General features: G+C 40.0%; 2 protein-coding genes across 3 annotated transcripts; both read left to right on the top strand.

Annotated features, from left to right (window-relative positions):
- The first annotated feature begins 30 nt into the window (after nucleotides 1–30).
- On the top strand, nucleotides 31–9,128 carry nprl2 (NPR2 like, GATOR1 complex subunit). Its single transcript, XM_086041870.1, has 11 exons — nucleotides 31–603; nucleotides 897–988; nucleotides 1,070–1,238; nucleotides 3,407–3,515; nucleotides 3,984–4,120; nucleotides 5,425–5,522; nucleotides 7,359–7,395; nucleotides 7,640–7,733; nucleotides 8,429–8,546; nucleotides 8,633–8,775; nucleotides 8,854–9,128. Exons 1-11 carry the CDS (start codon nucleotides 526–528, stop codon nucleotides 8,919–8,921), a joined length of 1,143 nt encoding a protein of 380 aa, XP_085897996.1. The 5' UTR covers nucleotides 31–525; the 3' UTR covers nucleotides 8,922–9,128.
- An 836-nt stretch (nucleotides 9,129–9,964) lies between these two features.
- zmynd10 (zinc finger, MYND-type containing 10) lies at nucleotides 9,965–19,011 on the top strand. Of its 2 annotated transcripts, none has more exons than XM_086040119.1 (12): nucleotides 9,965–10,171; nucleotides 11,114–11,222; nucleotides 12,684–12,800; nucleotides 13,771–13,824; nucleotides 14,370–14,522; nucleotides 14,607–14,695; nucleotides 15,053–15,147; nucleotides 15,235–15,407; nucleotides 16,689–16,814; nucleotides 17,221–17,342; nucleotides 17,834–17,959; nucleotides 18,659–19,002. In XM_086040119.1, exons 1-12 carry the CDS (start codon nucleotides 10,083–10,085, stop codon nucleotides 18,765–18,767), a joined length of 1,362 nt encoding a protein of 453 aa, XP_085896245.1. In that variant the 5' UTR covers nucleotides 9,965–10,082; the 3' UTR covers nucleotides 18,768–19,002. The 2 variants fall into 2 exon arrangements, with proteins under 2 accessions (XP_085896245.1, XP_085896246.1); XM_086040120.1 differs by having other exon boundaries at nucleotides 10,018–10,171; nucleotides 11,089–11,222; nucleotides 18,659–19,011.
- Nucleotides 19,012–19,555: the final 544 nt, after the last annotated feature.

The raw sequence follows: 19,555 nt of genomic DNA on the forward strand, positions 1-19,555 counted from the left end.
CAAAAAGGTGCGCAACGCTAGCGCTGTCGAGTTGTGTTGCTTTTAAAAGCGGTCGTGATAATGTAAACTTTTGTACTAACGCTGGGCAGTGGGCACACAAACTGAACCATAAAACAACAACGGAGAGATGAGACAATTTCATACACATATTTTGGGTTTGGATTAGTAGAGTAATTGTGATTTAGATATTGATACAATTTATAACAGTATTGGTTCAATATTGTGTACGAGGCACTATTGAAATCACCATTGTTGTTTTTCCTGCTGCGTCGTTTGGCTGCAAAATGTTGTTTTGCTGTAGCAAAAGTGGAATAACGTTTGAAAAAAAAATGCACAACGGCGCTTTTGTTATGATGTTTTTATGTGTTTGTGCACTGATATTGTTTTTCATTGTGTTATTGTAGTTTTCGTTTCAAAACGACAAGCTTAGCTCGGCAGCTGGTTTAAAAAGCAAGTCTGAAGCAGAGCCCGTACGTTTTGCTGGTTTAAATTTATCAGTAATAAACACCGGGTGGCAGGTACGTTATGGGAATGGACTCTCGAATAGAGTGCATATTCTTTAGTGAATTTCACCCGACTTTGGGTCCCAAAATAACATATCAGGTGAGTCAAACATTTTTGGTGAACGAAACACATTTGTTTATCTAGCTATCATTCTATCAATCGTTGTATTGATCGTTCTATCAATCAACATTTCCTATCTATCTGTCTACACGTTTATTCGTGTATCCCTCTATTATCCTTTTTTTCTATCAGTCTACCTGTATATTCAAATTGTATTTCAAACGAGGTAAAAGTGCAATCATTGGTCAAGTTTGATGTGTTGGCGCACACTACATTAAATGGTAAAAATGTGATAAGAATAACTGAACATCTCCCTTGTTATTTTACGACAGGTCCCGGAAGAGTACATTTCACGGGAGCTCTTTGACACGGTTCAAGTTTATATTATTACCAAACAAGAGTTGCAGAATAAACTAATAACAGTGTATGTAACTAACTGTTTTATCACACTGTATTACTGTCACGTTATACGTTATACATCGTTATCCTGTTTGTCTCCCTGTAGCACTGCGATGGGCAAAAAGTTAATCGGGTGTCCGGTGTGCATTGAGCACAAGAAGTACAGCCGCAACGCCCTCCTGTTTAATCTGGGCTTTGTTTGTGATGCACAAACCAACACGTGTGCCCTTGAACCAATTGTCAAGAAGCTGTCTGGATACCTCACAACACTTGAGGTAAAATATTTCATCTTCATATTACAGTACAGTAATAAATTGTGCAATTTGGACTTTTCTTGGGAAAAATCGGAACCATTTTCACGTGGGCCTTTCCAGGTTGTAAAATCACTTTAAAACCATTAAGGAGGCCATCTCATGCAGTTTCAAGCTTTCCACTGTTAACTGTAGGCCTATACATGATTATATATTACCTTTGGCATAATTGCGATCTAATTTCTTTTGAAATATGATTTATTTTGGTGACTATTTTTCGAACCCGGAAGTAAGACACCTGGTTCACTAAAACCCCGCCTCTTTCGGAGTGGCAGCTGCACCCGTTTCATGATGTTGTCCTAAAGCTGGTTGCTGCACACACCACCCACAAAACAGTAATTAATAGTTGTTGTCACTAGGCAGACTAGTGCCACTTTTCCAGTAGTCCCAAACAGCCCCACACCACAGACAATACAATACAATACAATGCAACTTTATTTATATAGTGCATTTCATTACAGCTACAGTTGTAACAAAGCACTTTACATTAACAAAATAGCAATTATACAACAACAAAGACAGTGAAAGCAATACATTAAAACACAAAATTATTGTATACACTAGACACCGGAAAACAGCAGAAGAGTGTCAGTCTCATGTCGGGTCAAAAGGCAAAGAACAGAAATGTGTCTTCAAACGAGTTTTAAAGCGGACAGTGAGGGGGCTTGCCTAACGTTTAAAGATTAAAACATTTAAACCACACGGCCTCCGTTGCTTTTACAACAGGCGCGAGGCGGGATGGAAGCACGCATGATGGCGACACTCACAGCATGTTAGGTTCTGCCATAACAAACGGCCATTAAAATATGCATTGTCTTTGCGCGATATGGCCACGTTGCAAAGTGCATTCCATCAAATGCACAGAAGGAGAAGCGTTCACATGTACTGCGGATAAAAACTCTATTTCTGGGTTTAAACAAGCCAGAGACAGCCGCCAACAGTCAAGACACAAATACAGCGTATACAGTCCGCATATTTTGTGTCTCACATCAACATTGAACCGGGGAACCATATTTACAGTTTCATATGTACCATGGATGAAATAGTGCGACAATGATTGGGGGAGCGGCACACAAAACTCACTGCATTCATTCATTCATTTAGATTAAAAGCTCACTGGCATTCATTTAGCCGCCCCTCCGAGTCAACGGCTCGCCGTCTTCACACTGTGGCGTCCAAAGCCGGTCGGCGGCTGCCCAAAGCCACCTTCCCCGAGGCGGAAGCGATAACCGTCGGGCCGGCGAAGTGGCGACAATTCGCTTTGGCAGCTGGAGACCTCTCATTCCAGTCATCGGGATGACTGTCGGCAGTCACGCTGGAAAAATACACCGCAACAACAGACAGCGACTCTGACCATTAAAGTACCTTCTGTGCATGCGTGAGATGTAATACCCCTCCATACCATCGGTGGCGGTAGTCACTATTCCTCATGGTTAGAAAAAGTCAACCGGAAAGCTCTTTGCCGGGGGGTGGATTATAGAAATGTAAACAATGCATTCAGATATATTTTTCGCTCACGATGGACTCCCACGTGAAGCAAACCCTCACGCTCTTGACACATTATCGTGAAATACTTACATTGTCAACACTCGCTCCTGTATTTATAAGAAGATTAAGGCAGCAAAGGCATACTCACTGTTTATCCGCATTTGTCACTTCCCGTTGGTGCTCCGAGCGCTGATTTGCTAGCTAACAGCCAATGAGAGTGACAAAATGTGCCGACTCACAACGCCGATTCAACATGCTGAAACGCCCACCAGACGCTTGCTGACGGGTCCGATGTTACGACGGTGTTCGCTACATCAATCAGACGGCCAGACGCTTACCGACGTCGCATTGGTGTATCTCGGCCTTTACACTCGTGGCTGCTCTGAGAAAGGGTGTGTGTGTGTTTAGTCTGCAATCCAATCGTTTTCTTGGATTGGGCTAAAAATAAGCGTTCATAAAAACAACAAAAGCATTTGCACACGATTTGGCAAAATTACAGCTCACTCACAGACACATTTGCAGAAATTGCCACACACAGGCGAGCATTCTACAGACACAACTATTTGTACACTAGCAATATAAACTCAGATTTACAAAATACTGTATTTCCCCTCCAACATGTGTATGTGTTTGCTGTGCTGCAGCTGGAGAGCGGATTCATCTCCACTGAGGAGAGCAAACAGAAACTCTTGCCTATCATGTCCACCTTGTTGGAAGAGCTCAACGCTACTGGGGCCTGCACCTTACCCATAGGTACCATTCATTATCATATCTCATTGTTTATTGTTTCTGTGAATGCAAATGTGATTTGACCTTTTTTTTTTTTTTTCTTTTTTCAAGAGCACTGTCAGTTTTATGATGTGTACTGTATTGTAAGAGCAAGATAGCGCAGAAGGGACTCTTTGACTATCATAATCTCATTTCCACTAATTCTTATTCCATGCATAATGGTGAGATGTTGATCATACTGTCCCAAGACAAGTTTTCAGTGGTAAATCTGATCATGTCAAATGATAAATCTGAATCGTAAAATTTAAATTGTCTCAGTTGTTTGTACAAATAGCTTCTGGAAATGTTGGATTAGTTACAGCCTAGTTACTGAAAATACCAATTTGTCTGGATTTTGTCCTTGAAAGACATTGGGGGAAATTTATGGTCATGACCCTGTCTTTTTTATTTATTTACTTACTTACTTACTTACTTATTTATTTATTTTTTAAGACGAATCCAACACGATCCACTTGAAGCTGATCCCATTGCGGAAGGATCCCCCAGTCGTCCAAGAGTACGACGTTCCGGTTTTCACTCAGAGCAAAGATCACTTTATCAAATCTCAGTGGGATCTCACCACACAGCAGGTGCGGCATTGTTGCATCAACTGTTGTGCGACATTAGTTAAAAAAGGGGAAGTCAACCCAAACATTTTTTTTAGGACTATGTTCTATGCAGGCCCACTAGTTGAAACAAGGCATTCTGATTCATATTGCGTTTGTGGAATGTGAGTTAAGCAGCAAAATCCAAGTGTTTTTAGCCATCTCAGGGGGCGGCCATTTTGTCAGAAATGTTGACTGAAATTGTTATTACAGTTGCTCAGGTAACGATTAGTTAAAGCTCACCTGTTTTCTGAAGCTGAGCCATGATTGTACGTTACCTGAGCCCTGAGCAACTGTGACGTCTTTTTCGGTTGACAGAAGTGACGAAATGGCCGCACCTGAGATGGCTAAAAACATCTGGATTGTGCTGCTTAACTCAAAATCCACAAACACAATATTAATCAGATTGCCTTGTTTCAACTAGTGGGCCATTATGGAACATATTCCTGAAAAAAAATGTTTGGATTGACTTCCCCTTTAGGACGTCCCTAAAAACTAAGAAACGTTAGGACAATGACTGAAAGTCCTCTTATCAGTCCCCTGCAGTCATTTTAATATTATATCGATGATAAGGGATCATCCAACAGTTAACAACGAGCTCAATGTTTGCATATCCATGTGACAGCTAGAAAACAATATTGTGTCGTTTGAGGAAGCTGCACCACTAATGCAGTCAAATGCAATCCATGTAAATGATCGGGTCAAAATTTCAACTGCTCCACTGCAGGAATGTGTTTCAACCTCACTAGGGTTGTTCACCTGACAAAAGCACATCTGATTTGAACATTTACAGACTTTGATCTCAATTAAATTGCAATTCCCTGTGAAATATCATTTAATAGCAGGAGGATGCGTGAATGAAAGGGAAACAATCCCATCCAAATCTGCAACCGATGATGGGAAAACGTACGGATTTCACTGTAGCTATCTTGCAATGTTGCACTCAAAAATGATTTAAAGTCCCTGTAAAGTGAAAGTAAATGCGTTCTAAATTTGACACACTAGAGAAAAGAATGTTAACAACCCTGCTAGATTGCCCTTATAATTTAACCCCAGGTACCTTGAAATATGTGTAATTATTATTCATAATCACTTGAGTTTTTCACTTGACTGATTTGTCTTGACCCTGGCCATTTTGTGTTATTCCAAAATTTACAAGACTCAGGCTGTGAGATTGTGAGGATTGCTTGGTAGCATCCAGCACTTTAAATGCAGGCCCTTTGTCACTTTTATTAAGTGATTATTTGAGGTTCTGGACCATCTTCTCATGTTCTTCATTCTGCCTCCAGATTCTGCCCTACATTGATGGCTTCCGACATGTGCAAAAAATCTCTGTCGAAGCTGACGTGGAGCTGAATATAGTTCGTATTGCTGTGCAGAATTTGCTGTGAGTATACTTCACTAAACAGATTGATGGATGGATGGTCTCTGGTCAGGAATTGACATTGTATTAATAGTCCTGTTATATTCTTCCATGGGGATGCACCGATACCACTTTTTAAAAAAATATTAATATTTAATATTTTAATATATTTTCATACTCCCCAATAACGAGTACCAGTATTTGATAATGCCATTCCATCTAGCAATTGCTACCAGAATGTGTTGATTTTAATCCAAGATTGTTCAAAAACACAAACCTTTATTATAAATGGCATATGTTTCACACAAATAACAATTTTATGCTTTTTTTTTTTTTTGTATTTAAAAAGTTTACCTTTTAGGAATTGCCCCATAGTTGACATGACTCGAACTGCACCTGCCCGTAAGGCATATTGTGCTTCTGTTTTGTGCGTCTTGGCCTTCAGGGGTCAGCGTGGTGCACAAATGCAAATAGGACGTCTTGTAGATTAGATGATGATGAAAATTCTTTATTAACGTGGAATAAACCCCTGGAGATGCAACATCTCGTTTGCGAGGCGATCCCTCACAGTGTATTAGATGAAAAGACGCAAAGTAGACTGTTGCACCTAAGCTGAAGTAATACAACTCGTTTTCCACAAAGTAGAAAGAATATATAAATGTGACTATTGTTATATCATCTTTCTGTAATGGTGGTTATTTAAAGGTTTATAAAATAACGTTGATGCTAACTATGTTGGCCTGTCCATGGCACTACACACTATGTGTTAGCATTAAGCTAGCAAACTTTTGTAAGGCGAAGCAATTTTTTTTGTTAAACATGCAAAGTGTGATTCTCTTTATTTTGGCTTATCTTAAAAGTAAAATTCAACTGGGAGTGTCAATAAACAGCTTCAAACACGCACACATGATCTCATTGAAAAATTGTCGCTGTCTACCAAATTGAAAACTGCATGCTTAAGGAGGGAACAATACTGTAGTACAGGGGTCTCCAACCTTTTTTCTGCCACAGACCGGTTCATACAAGTCTATACCCTTTGCGGCCCCGCAACTATTCACCATCAGCCAGGTGTGGGAGAGACTTTCCAAATACGTCTGTTTATTTTCCTCACTTGTGTATTTAATATTAGTGTTACACGACAGAGACAACTTGACATGCGTTAAGAGTCAATCATAGATGGATGTAACGAAGAGAATCTTGTCACTTTTCAAAATAAAATATTTTTCAGCCTCGGATAATAAATAAACCGGAAGGACTATACGTATTTTCTTTTTTTTTTTCATCTGTGCAGCCCGCAGCGGCCCGGTCCAAAGTGGCCTGTGCCCTGTGGCCCGGTACCGGTCCGCGGCCCTGTGGTTGGGGACCCCTCGTGTAGTATATGTCAGGCTGGTAAAGTGGTATGAGCTGTTCCAGCTGTGCCTTGTTGGCCTTATGAAAAATATGTTTAATCAAACTTTATTTGTATTGCACATTTTATTTTAGACTATATTGTAACAATAATTCGGTCAGGAAAACATATTGTGATGAAACACTCCAGGAGCCCAAAAATTAAAATGGTAGCACACATGAAAGAAAGTTATTACTTTAACCAGTCAACTTGTACCAGTACGCAAGCAACAACTAGTTCCAACCCCTTTCTTGCTGAAATATGAGCGTTATCGTCACCTAGTCTTCGGAGGCACACAGAGTTTAGCCAAAGATTGAATTAAACCAAGTGCATATAAACTGGGTGGGCTACGTTGGTAATCCGATTCATTTGTGCATGCCAAGGTACCGGTAATCACTTTTCTATTTCTTATGTATTTGTTTCAGTGACAAACCACAAGCTGACATGTATATATTTTCTCGTTTTATTTATAGGTATTATGATGTCGTGACCCTGGTGTCCATATTCCAGGTACTATAGAAATTGGAATTGTTATTGAGCATTATACTATGCATATAGTACTGTGTTGCTGTTGTTTTGTGGCAAAGAAAGTTTGCAATTTACATTATATAATGCCAAAGAATTGTATATTCATCTACCGTACATTGGAAATACAATTTATGTCAAAGCTAAAACGTGTTTTTCAGGTAGCATGTTGACTCGTATGATCTTTTTGTGTTGTGACCTTCATTTGCTGTTATTTGACCACTTTCAGTACTCCAATGTGTACTGTACCACCCCCAAAGTGCAGAGCCTAATCGATGACAAACTCATCCAAGAGGAATGTCTAAACTATGTCACCAAGCAAGGTAAACAAGAAGCTTGTAGCTTTTACAAAGATTGTAAGAGAGAGTTAACCCTTGTTATTCAGAGGCCTTGGGGACCAAGCACTGACGTGAAGAACAGAAACCTGCAAGCAATGGAAGCCCCACCGAAAACGGTTTTGTAGTTGACTGTAGTCATTGTTTATTTGCTAACTACTGTATAACTTAACTGTGACGCAAAAACACATATACATATCAATTCAAAGTCATCTTACAACATTACGCTTAAAAATAAATGGTTTAGTTGGCATTAAAAAATGCACCAGAAGTGTGAGGATGCTGGGGTGTATGTTGCCGCTTTGCAACAGAAGTATCAATTACTGCTTTACCATTAGCTATTTCATTACGTTTTTGACTCATTGATGCACAGATACTCTCGTTTTTTAAATACTGTACAAATATTGCAAAGGACTCTATCTTTGGATGAGTACTTACTGTACCTTAGGTTGAGCAGTTAGTCATTACCAGCTCATCAAGCCAGTAGGGATCCAGACCTTTTTGCATCATCTTGAGAAGTTTACCATTCACCTGCCTAACAAAACATATTTTTGCAAATAACTTTTTGTGAGTAGGTGAGTTCACGAATAGTGAATCGCAAGTCAGTCTGTGTTGACCCTGCAATTATTATAAAGTGCTTAGTGTTTATGTTAAATTATACTCGATATTGTCATTATTGTTAGGTCAGAAGCGTCCGAGTGTGAGAGATGTGTTCCAGTTGTACTGCGGTCTGAGTCCAGGAACCACTGTCCGTGACCTGTGTTCCCGCTACTCGCAGCAGTTACAGAGAGTAGATGAGAGGTCAGCGGCTCTCGGAAAAAAACATGATGCCACATGACAGATGAGGTCGGATGAAGTTTAGTTATGTCATGTGTTTCCCCTTTCAGGAGGCTGATTCAGTTCGGCCTTATGAAGTCACTCATCCGACGGCTGCAGAAGTACCCTGTAAAGGTGACGCGTGACGAGAGGAGCAGGCCCCATCGCCTCTACACAGGTTGCCACAGCTATGATGAGATCTGCTGCAAGACAGGCAAGTCTTAACTTTTTGACTCGCCGAGATATAAAGAACATTAGCCAGTGTGCTTATTATGCTGTTTTCACGTGGCAGGTGTCAGCTACAAGGAGCTAGATGAGCGTTTGGAAAATGATCCCAACATTGTTGTGTGCTGGAAATAACGTTGCATGTGCCATCATCAAAGAGACAACTATTTGATTGACAGATGCAGAGTAGCTCAACCAAAGATGTTTTCTAGCAGAGGATTGTTGGCTGTCAAAGGAAATGGTCCAAAGTATTTTTTTAATTGCCTCTTTTCATTAACACATGCTTGAGATGAATGTTTATTGTGCATAATAAATTATGATTAATAAAAGGTGTTTTTACTAGCTGTGTCTTTCATTTTAGTTATGTCTTGGAGGCATGGTGCGGTACTGGGTGGCACATCTTCCTCACAGGTGAGAGGAAGGTCCCAGGTTCGGATCTCCACTTGTATGGTTTTTTGCATTTTTTATCTTAAAAAATTGTTTTCATATACAAAAAATAAAAACTATTGTTTTTTTTCCCCAAATTATTTGAAAGAAAAACAACTTTGTTTAAAAAAAAATTTAAAACATGAAAAAAATGTTGGTTTGTCTTCAGTTATACAAAAAAAAGGGGTGGGGTATTTTTCAGTTCAAAATGTTTTTTTGTGTGTGTACGTGTGTGTGATGTGTCATGAGTGTGCTTTAAAACAATAAAACAGTATTATCTGGATTTATTTTAAAAAAGTCATTTTTTTCTGTGGCGTTACAACAAAATATTTCAATATTTCTATAGTTGTAATTTATTTTCTGATTTTAAAAAGCCCTCACTGTTGTGCTTTAAAATAAGCAAAACGCAATATTTTTGGGAGGTAGGGGTAAAAATAAAGCATTTGTAGAGGCATGGTTTTCGTTAGATATGGACGCAACGACGTGACATGCTTACATGCATAGTCGGTAAAACACTCATGATGCGCAGAACTCATTTATCACTGCAAACTGCCATTTTCAATTAATATCTCGGTTAAACGCACATTCTTTCACTTTGCAAGGTCAGTATTTTTTATTCGGCTCTTAAATTGGCTCCAATAGGATTGTGCAACTGTACTTAATCAAGTGTTATGGGTCCCGTGAATTTCAGCATCTTTATGATGTGGCGCCTCTCAGAGACGTCATAGAGGTACTGCGCCGTCGGTGAACACTGCTGCTGCCATGACGACCAACAAACCACACTTCGACGAACGACTGACAGCAGTCGCTCGTCAACTCGACACAACTTAATTGATCACTTTCCACTTGACAGGTTTTTAACATCAACAAATGGAGGGTTCGGTGCTGTTGCCAGTGGAGGCGGAGGCATTCGTGGAAAGTTTGGAGATATTTTCCCTCAAAGACGTGGGTTCGACGAGGTAAATAACTTCGGGTAGAAATGACAACCTAGGCCTAGCTAGTAAAATGGCTAGAATATAGGTGTTCTCAATGTGGTCCTCATTTTCAAGTTAACGCCAATTGAACAAACTGTATTCGTGCACAGTGGGGCAGAGGCGCAGAAAAACGCTAACTAGCGTAGTCCGGCCTCTCACGTACTGCAAAGATTTTGAATGTTAATGTTCGTCATCGGCTATGTCAATTGAGAAAATACTGTAGTCTTTCGTGAGTGAGATACAATTCTTCAGATTCTTCTTGAGGATTATCTGACTAACAAGTGACTGATGCTTTTACTGTTAATTGACAGCCAGCGACCGTCTTGAGGGTAAGCGGTTCGCATAATGGTTAGATGGATGGATTCATCTATTTATCATATTTCGACACCTGTAATACTTGCGTCTTTGTGATGAAAAACACAGGTTGTGTCACACTTCAATTTAAGTGCGTGAATTAAGACTAAAAACATTAATTGCTTTAAATTAATGACTTCATTGATCAGTTTTTATGAAACATCTGGTGCCCTCTGACAATTTCAATTCCCCATGCAATTGCCTGTGCCAGCCTAATGGTATGTTAACCCTGGCCTACACACAGTTCTTACACTAACAACATTGCTGCAAACAGAGAAGAGCTAGTTCACAAAAGCACCATCAGTGTTGCCAACGTAGCGATTTTATATATGTATGTGTATATATATATATATATATATATATATATATATATATATATATATATATATATATATATATATATATATATATCCTCAAGTTGCATCTTGCGGTCCCCATGCTACCTGGGAACACCAGTTTGAGAACCAATGCGTTAGTAACAACTTACACAGGTAATCAGCTCATTTAAAGTGGTTCCAAAACAACAGAACTGACTAATTTTAAAAAAGCGTTTTTAATGTTTTCCCTTCCTAGATGGTTCAGGCAACATGAGCACATTGAGAAGCTCAACATGCAGGCAATACTGAGTGCTTCGGCCACACTGGACGAGTATATCAAGGAAATGCTTGTATCTCATGGAAAGGTGACGCACGAAAGATTCCCTTATTAAATCTTTGTAAATGCTAAGAAAAAATGTTGATCGCAGTATCTCATTGGAATTTCTCAGTGACAAAGGGGCATGTTTGTGAGTGCCATGACAAATACATGTAGTTTGGCAGTGGGCACAATGGGGGAAAGGTCGTACAAAACAAGTCTCGAGGAGGAGGAAGGATTTCCCCTGTCTGTCAGTACAGCAGCTTCAGTGACAGCAGCCTGTTACCTGGAGACGGTGCAACTCTGTGTGCCCATAAGCACAGTTTAATGTTAGGTTCATTGAAGAAAATGAATGAGAGAAAGAAAGAAAATGTGAGTTGTGATGGGCCGCAGCTCACCCGCGACCCTAATGACAATAAGTATTCAGAAAATAGATGGATGATTATAAAAATAATGTCAATTTTCTTTTGGTTTCTTGGGCTATATAAATCGATTTGCAGTAAATTGTATTTCATTAGTGTGGATAGTGTTTCAGTGATGTAAAACAAAATCTCTCTTACATGATAAAATTGTGCTTTTAGTCTATGTAGTGGTGCCTTGATATGAGTGACTTGACTTGTGAGGTTTTTCTTTTAGATGTGAGCGTCAATCGGATGGGTTTTTTTTTGCTTTGACTTGCGAGCAAAAATGTTAGCTAGAACATACTCTTGTATTTCCACTCTCAGGTGAAGGTTACTGTCAAACTAAACATAGAACTAAAAGAATTGAATATTTAAAGCAACCACATAGCCTCATAACCTGAACGTGAACATATAACAGGCTCACTTGCTAACAATTAGCGTATATGTGGCAGTATTGTTACTCTTTAGCAATGGATATCCGAAAACGGTACAGCAGACCATATTACAGTCCTTTACTTTTCCTTTAAAATGTCTCGAACTGTTTTCTTTGTAAATGCTCTTAAACGCTGTGCTTTTAACTATGTGACAAACATTAGTCCATTGTGTATGAAATGTGCTATACAAACAAATACATAGCCGCCTTGCCTTGCCTCTCACAGGCATATATTTGTTATCCTCTGCGATGAGTGACTAATATTACTGTCATACTGAGAAGCTGAGGGACGAGCTGAGCCTCCAGTACAGTATGTCTGTCTTAGACCACCCCCATCTGGTCAAGGTGTGCACACCACAATGAGCAGCACAACTGACGGACAAAGAGCGATTGAAAAAAATTATATTAAATTATGTAATGACTATATGTTTATATGAAGTACTGTATATCATAGAATTACATTTTTATCATTAAATACGTTTTTTTGTGAGGCTGGAACAGATTAATGGCGTTTCCATTCATTTCACTAAGGATAGCTGTATGATACAACTGTTTTGAGTTAATGAAACGCGGTCAATGGACGGTTTGAACTGATGTTTGAAGGAAAGGAACCACCATACCTGTAAAGAGAGTTTGATTTTTATTTTAATCCAGAAATGTGTTTCCTACTTTGCAGATCTCAGTTCTGGTGCATGAGATGATCCTGACTGAAGTGTGGAAGCAAAAAATATTCCCCATTTTATGCCAACTGCAGGACTTCACGCCAAAGAACACTTTTCCTCTTTACATGGTGGTGAGTGGATAGTCCTGCAATTCACCAGAAATCCGACACTCTGTGATTGCAAGAATAACTTTCTAAGAATGAGCTATGCTCACCAGAAGGTGTCAGTAATGTTTTGAAGCAAAATGGAGTGCAATACTTGGTAGCAACCAGCAGACCGCACTGTTGATTTTGGCTACTAGAACACTGGCTAAAGAAGTGCACTCATTGTAACTGTTCTGCTGCTAGACTGATTTGTAAGACCTACAGTAGTACGCTTGAGTTAGTTTATTTTTGCTTCATTTATCTAGTGGTGCATGATGAGGAAGTGGTTAGGGCATCTGCCACAGAGATGAAATTGTCTCGCCAAAATTCAGCTCATAGGTTGCAGTTCAAATGCAGTGTACCTTGATGGCTGAGGACCTGAGTTAAATATTTCACCCCATCATAAAATGGCAATCCCTGATACCAAGATATATGCTCCCTTGAGGCTGTGAGTAGCATAAGGATGACATTACAGCAATCTGATTGGATACTGTTATGAGTGCTTTGAGTACGGATGGACATTTGACAACATTTCCTTGATCGACTATGAGAAAAAAAATAATCATCAATCAAATTATTTATTAATTTATGATCAATCAAACCGATTGTTGATTTTTTTGGTATGGGGGAATCCCAATTTCAGCTGACATCATTTTGGCCTTCTTTTAGACACCAAACTAGACAAATAGTGCCCTCCATTTTGCCTCAGTTGCTTCAAGTTGCTCAATTCTACACCACGTCTGAATGTGTAACAATCTATTCAAATATGTCATGACATCTTTTTTTTGTCATGTCACCTTTAGTTAGTATTTTATATTTAGTAAAAGCAGTAATAACTCAGCAGTTCAGAATGGCCCATACATTTTGTTCTGAGTGTTAACCCATTGACAAATGGTGATATCGTTAGTGACAGAAGAAATGATTTCTATTTAAATGTTTTCTTCCTTCTTCCTCCGAGATCCACCATGAAGCCACCATCATCAACCTGCTGGAGACCATCATGTTTCACAAGGTCAGTCAGTGCCGTAGTGATGGCCCCCCAGCAGCATGCAGTGGATATCAAATGTTTCCACTTCATATGACAGGTTTTTGTGATATCCCCAAAAATGGGATCAAGATAAATAATTTCCAAATGTTTTCCAGCATTAATGTCACCATCAGCCTGTATGACTCAATTGAGAAAAAAATAAAAATAAGTGTGAATACCTTCTTATAATTGGTATGTGGTTGTATTTAGAATTAACCAATCATATTCAAACTCATGTTAAATGGGAGTCAGGCATCTGGATCGCTTTCACAACGGTCACCTAGCCAAGAGGTTGGCAGCATGCATCATGAAAAAAAACATGCATAATGAAAATATACAATCATTTGAATACAATTTTTTTTAATGTCCCTCTGATTTACATCAAATAAAGTTACACTGTTCTAGTGGGCTTAACTATTTATCTTGGGCTATTTTTTTTTTTACCTTGCATTTAAAAACCTGGCATTTGAACAGTGGTGTGTAGATCTGCCGTATTTACGCACAACTTCATTAAATGACATTTTGTGTAGGACTCATGCGAGGCTAGCGACGACTCTGTTCTTGACTTGGTGGATTACTGCCACCGGAAGCTCATCCTGCTGGCCGCTAACACCAGCAAGGACGGCGACGCGATTCACAATACCCACAAAGTGAACCGCGAGGCTGTTCTGTCCTCTAAAGAGGTAAATGATTATTGGTTGGGTTGGAATCTAATTATGAGATCATGGTGATGATGTGTCTGTCATGTATCTTTGTTTGTTTCTTAGGAGTTGCAAATTCAAGCTGCTGAGCTGGAATTCGACATTTCCTTGAAGGCTTTGTCAGTGCTGCGCTACATCACTGACCACACTGACAGGTAACTGTACAGTGCTGTTGCTGTCCATTGAAGAGCGTATTCGTCAATTTTATTTTCCAAAACACACATTTTTAATTAAAGATCAGATGAGACAAGGCTCCAAAACCACACAAATTCCACAAAGGAAGGCCAGAGTTGAGATTCAAACGCAAAAATTCTCAACACTAGTGCGCTGTGCTGTCCTTATAAATAAATCCATACTGGTGAATAAAAAAAACGTTGCGAAGAGGGTGCACACAAACATCAAACCGCACAGAGGAAAACATAACATTGATAATATTGTTAACATGACATTACTAGCCAGTAAGCTTTTCAGTCTTTAGACTAAGGCAGGCCTATGTCATTTTCCCTTTACAGTATCAGCGCCATTAACCGAATGCTCTGCACACATAACGTGCCTTGTTTACTGGTGCGCCTGATCGAGTGCTGCCCGTGGAGTCGCTGCACATCAGGTAAGCGTCATCACGCCATATGTGTGCTTACTTTCCTCTTCCAGTTTACCTATTCATACTCTCGCTCACTCTCGATATCCCATGCAGGCGACGTAGAGAAGTACATCAATGGCAAATGGCAGAAAATACCAGAGGAAGACTGCCTGAAGATGACCAAATTGGATGGGCAGGTCTGGATTTCGCTGTACAATCTGCTCCTTAAGGAAGATTGCCAACGAAAATACGACTTCAACAGTTTCAATAAGAGTCAGCTTCTAAAGGTAAAATACTCAATATGAATTCATGAGCCGGTATAATGGGCACCCATGCATGTTCACACAAGTCCTCCTGCATTTGGAGTAGAAAGATATACAGTACGGTGGTATAACTTAGGAGCCATAGACTGGCTAACAAAACTAGCGTTGATGGTGCTGTATACAAGAAATGGATAGTTGAACACAAACAGTGAAGCAACACTTATTGACCAACAATATACTACTCTTTATCCTCTGCAAATCATCCATCCATTATCTATACCGCTTATCCTCACAAGGGTCGCGGGGCGTCCTGGAGCCTATCCCAGCTGTCTTCGGGCAGTAGGCGGGGGACACCTAGGAGCAATTTAGAGAGTCCAATCAACTTACCATGCATGTTTTTGGAATGTGGGAGGAAGCCGGAGTACCCGGAGAAAACCCACGCAGGCACGGGGAGAAAATGCAAACTCCACACAGGGAAGCCGGAGCCGGGATTGAACCCACGACCTCTGAACTGTGAGGCGGACGTGCTAACCAGTCGACGACCGTGCCGCCCCCTCTGCAAAACATTACTAATCTATTACTACAGCTTATTCAGCAGTCTTCATAATGTATTTACGAATGTTTATATTACACGGCCCCTTTGTAGCTAAGGTGCGCACGATGTGTTTCATGATGCAGAAACGGTTTAATTCTATACATCCTATTTGATTATGTTAATACTCATGTTTTAAGAACGTACAATATTGTAGAGTGACTTTTTTTAAACATTAAAAAAAAATCATTTGTGTTTTATGAGCGGCTGGAATGACTTTATGGCATAATTTCAGATACCCAATTTCAATTTGGGAAAAAACTTTTGCTTATTTGCTATGTATTAATATCTTCATGAGGTGAATTTGGGATTTTTGTTAGCTGTAGGCTAATTATTTATTAAAATATAACGGATAGATGGCTTTTTAAAAATCATGAAATAAATCTCTGTGTATACAGGATCTACAATATGAATTTCATTTTTTGAATTAAACTACTGAAACACACTTCACACAATATTCATTTTCATTGAGCTGCGCCTGTTTATATTGTGAGTGTTGCAGCATTTTCCTTCTTACTTGTTTGCTTTCTTGGAGTTGTTTTGACCACAGAGCTTCCTCCTATTATGCGCACCTTCATCCACTTCCTGTTCATGATACAAGCAGATGAGCTTTGTTACTGCCGCCAGCAACTTAATTCTGTCTAGTGTAAGCTGATGTAGTGTTTGTGGTGATGATAGTGGATTTACACTATAGCACATCTTATGTTTCACAGCTGCGCAGTTTTCTGACTGAAGTGTTGATCGACCAGCTGCCCAACTTGACCGAACTCCAGCGTGTCCTGGCTCACCTGGCGGTTACAGACCCAGAACCCCCGAAGAAGGAGCTCGTTTTAGAGCAGGTGCAGTTAGAGTGGTACAATTTGGAGTTCAACCAAAATTCTCTGTCTGTAAAGCTTCTTTGCCGCCATCTGGTGGCATCTTGGAGCGAAGGATATGATGTGAACTGAACAACTTAATTTAGATAAAAGTAGTCCTTTGCCACCTTCTGGCGGCATCTCTGGGTAATTGTAAACCTTTTTAGAGGGTAACAATTACATAAGGATTTTAACTATTCGTGGTAGGGCTCGGTCCCTATTCTTTCCTAATTGTGGGGTTTCACTGTACAGTCATTAGATACACCCACACAATCTTGCAAGATCCAGTACAAAAAGAACGGAGTTAACTAATGCGATGTATTAACAATAATTAACTGCACTTCCTTCTAATTGAAACTTTTATTCACCTTCTGCTTCTCTTCACATGTAGATCCCTGAAATGTGGAACTACATCATCAGGGAGAATTCCGACAAGTGGAAGGCTATTGCCAAGTATCAAGTCAAACAAACATTCAACGCCTCTGAAAAAGACCTGAGGTTGCAGGCACAGAGGTAACTACAAAAACATACTTACAGATTTCAAGAATATGTTCTATGCCGCTCCACTAGTTGAAACAGGGCATTCTGATAAATATTGCATTTGTGGAATAAGTGTTAATCCACTCATTTTTTGCTATCTCTGGGGGCGGCCATTTTGTCCTCTGTTGACTGAAAATGACATCACAACTGCTCACAACGACCAATCACGGCTCAGATTCAGAAAACAGGTCAGCCGTGATTGGTCGTTGTGAGCAGTTGTGATGTCATTTTCAGTCGACAGAAGACAACATGGCCGCCTCCAGAGATGGGAAAAAACGGGTGGATTTTGCTGTTTAAATTATATTCCACAAACGCAAACTTAATCAGAATGCCGTGTTTCAACTAGTGGGCCTGCTGGGAACATATTCTTGAAAAAATTGTTTGGGTTGACTTCCACTTTAAGGAAAAAAACAAAACAATGGCTTCCCCTTTCATGGGCATCAATAACTTTTGTCTCGGACCAGGTTGGCTCAGACATACAATTTGAATGTAATGGAGAGCTTGCTTCCCGAGAAGCCAAAGTGCGGTTGTTGCGGGAGAGAGGCTGCGAAGAGATGCTCTCGTTGCCAAGGGGAGTGGTACTGTCACAGGTAAGGCCATCGTCATTAATTGAGAGTTGTCTCTTGATGTCACCGACAGAGCTGGGAATAGAGTCTATGTGACGCACCAGTCCACCTATCCGCCTATGACGGACGCCCATTTTGTAGACGATAAACAATAGTGGCTAAACTTAAAAAAATAGTCGGACTAAGCATAGTCGGAAGCCCATTTTTCCCCCTCTATGTAATAGTCTATTCCTCGCCCCCGCTGGGCGATATTTGAAATAAAAACACTCACCGCAGCGTGGAAGCCTCACTGCGGCCGGACTATATGCATATCCTTTTCGCACCTTCCAGGACCTCTGAAGCCTCACCGCATTTAAAGGAGTGCGGTAAATGGGTCTCCTTTAAATGCGGTGAGGCTTCAGAGGTCCTGGAAGGTGCGAAAAGGATATGCATATAGTCCGGCCGCAGTGAGGCTTCCACGCTGCGGTGAGTGTTTTTATTTCAAATATCGCCCTTGGGGGAGTTGTAAACGCTAACGGGAGCCCGCTTAAAATGATAGTTAGACCGGCCTATAGGTGATTACTATTTGGTGTTGCCGGAAAAAATGGCGGATAAACAGATGGCGGAAGGGTACCCTGGCTTTAGGCGGAAGTCGATAAACAGACCGCAAATTTTTAGAAAATTGCCCAGCTCTGGCCACCAAAGTATAAATTGATTGTTCATCTCTTGGCTGCTTTTTTGTAGAGAATGTCAGGTGAAACACTGGCCAAAACACAAGAAGGCCTGCCAGCTCATGATGGAGGCCAACAAGAGGACCCAGGCTGACCTGAGCTGTAACAACAAAGAGAGATGAACACTGTGAACTGGCAGAGTTTAGAAATGGACAGGCCAGAGCCTTTTCAAAATCTGTGAGGTGACCTGCTGAAAAAAAAAAAAACAGTTCTGATTGGGACTTTCATTTAAATGTTCATGTTATATCAAAAGCTTTATGTTTGGTTTAATAAACCGCTTCTTCTGTCCTGGAAGAAATGTGAAAGTTCATTACTGTTTTGTTTTTTTAATGTTCAAGTCACATTACTACACTTGCATAATGTAATGCGATCAAATGTAAGAGCTGGATCACAAATTCTGCCTTTCCAATGGGAACGTGAGCATAGTTTGTGTTTTTCATGATTTTTAATAAAATGCATTGAAAATAATGTTTTACTTTAACTTGTTGCCAAGGAGATGCTCAATTACAATTCAATTTCCTGCCACTAAGTGGCAAGAAGACATCAGACTATAATTACCTGTACATGGAAGTAGCAGTAGAAGAAGAAATCTTAACAGCTAAAATCATGAAGTATTCATACTCTGTATCGTTGAGTACTCAAAGAATGAATACTCACAGTGGTATCGGTCTTGAAAAAGTGGTATCGAACATCGCTTGCATAGCGTAGAAGCTGGTTCTACCTGCGACTGTGGAGAGGTACCGTGAAACAATTGGACAAACAAAATACAAGTCAACACAAATCATAATTTATGAATGGGTCCCGGGCAACTCCATACAGGACAAGCTCTACCCCAAGGTCAAAAAAGAGAACCCCTCTTATGAGACCCTGAAAATGGAGGTACTCTGCATAACATATCTGTAAATTAATG

The sequence above is a fragment of the Filicampus tigris genome, chromosome 9, assembly GCF_054856515.1.
Source record: "Filicampus tigris isolate MCC_2025a chromosome 9, RoL_Ftig_1.0, whole genome shotgun sequence".
NCBI lineage: Eukaryota > Metazoa > Chordata > Actinopteri > Syngnathiformes > Syngnathidae > Filicampus > Filicampus tigris.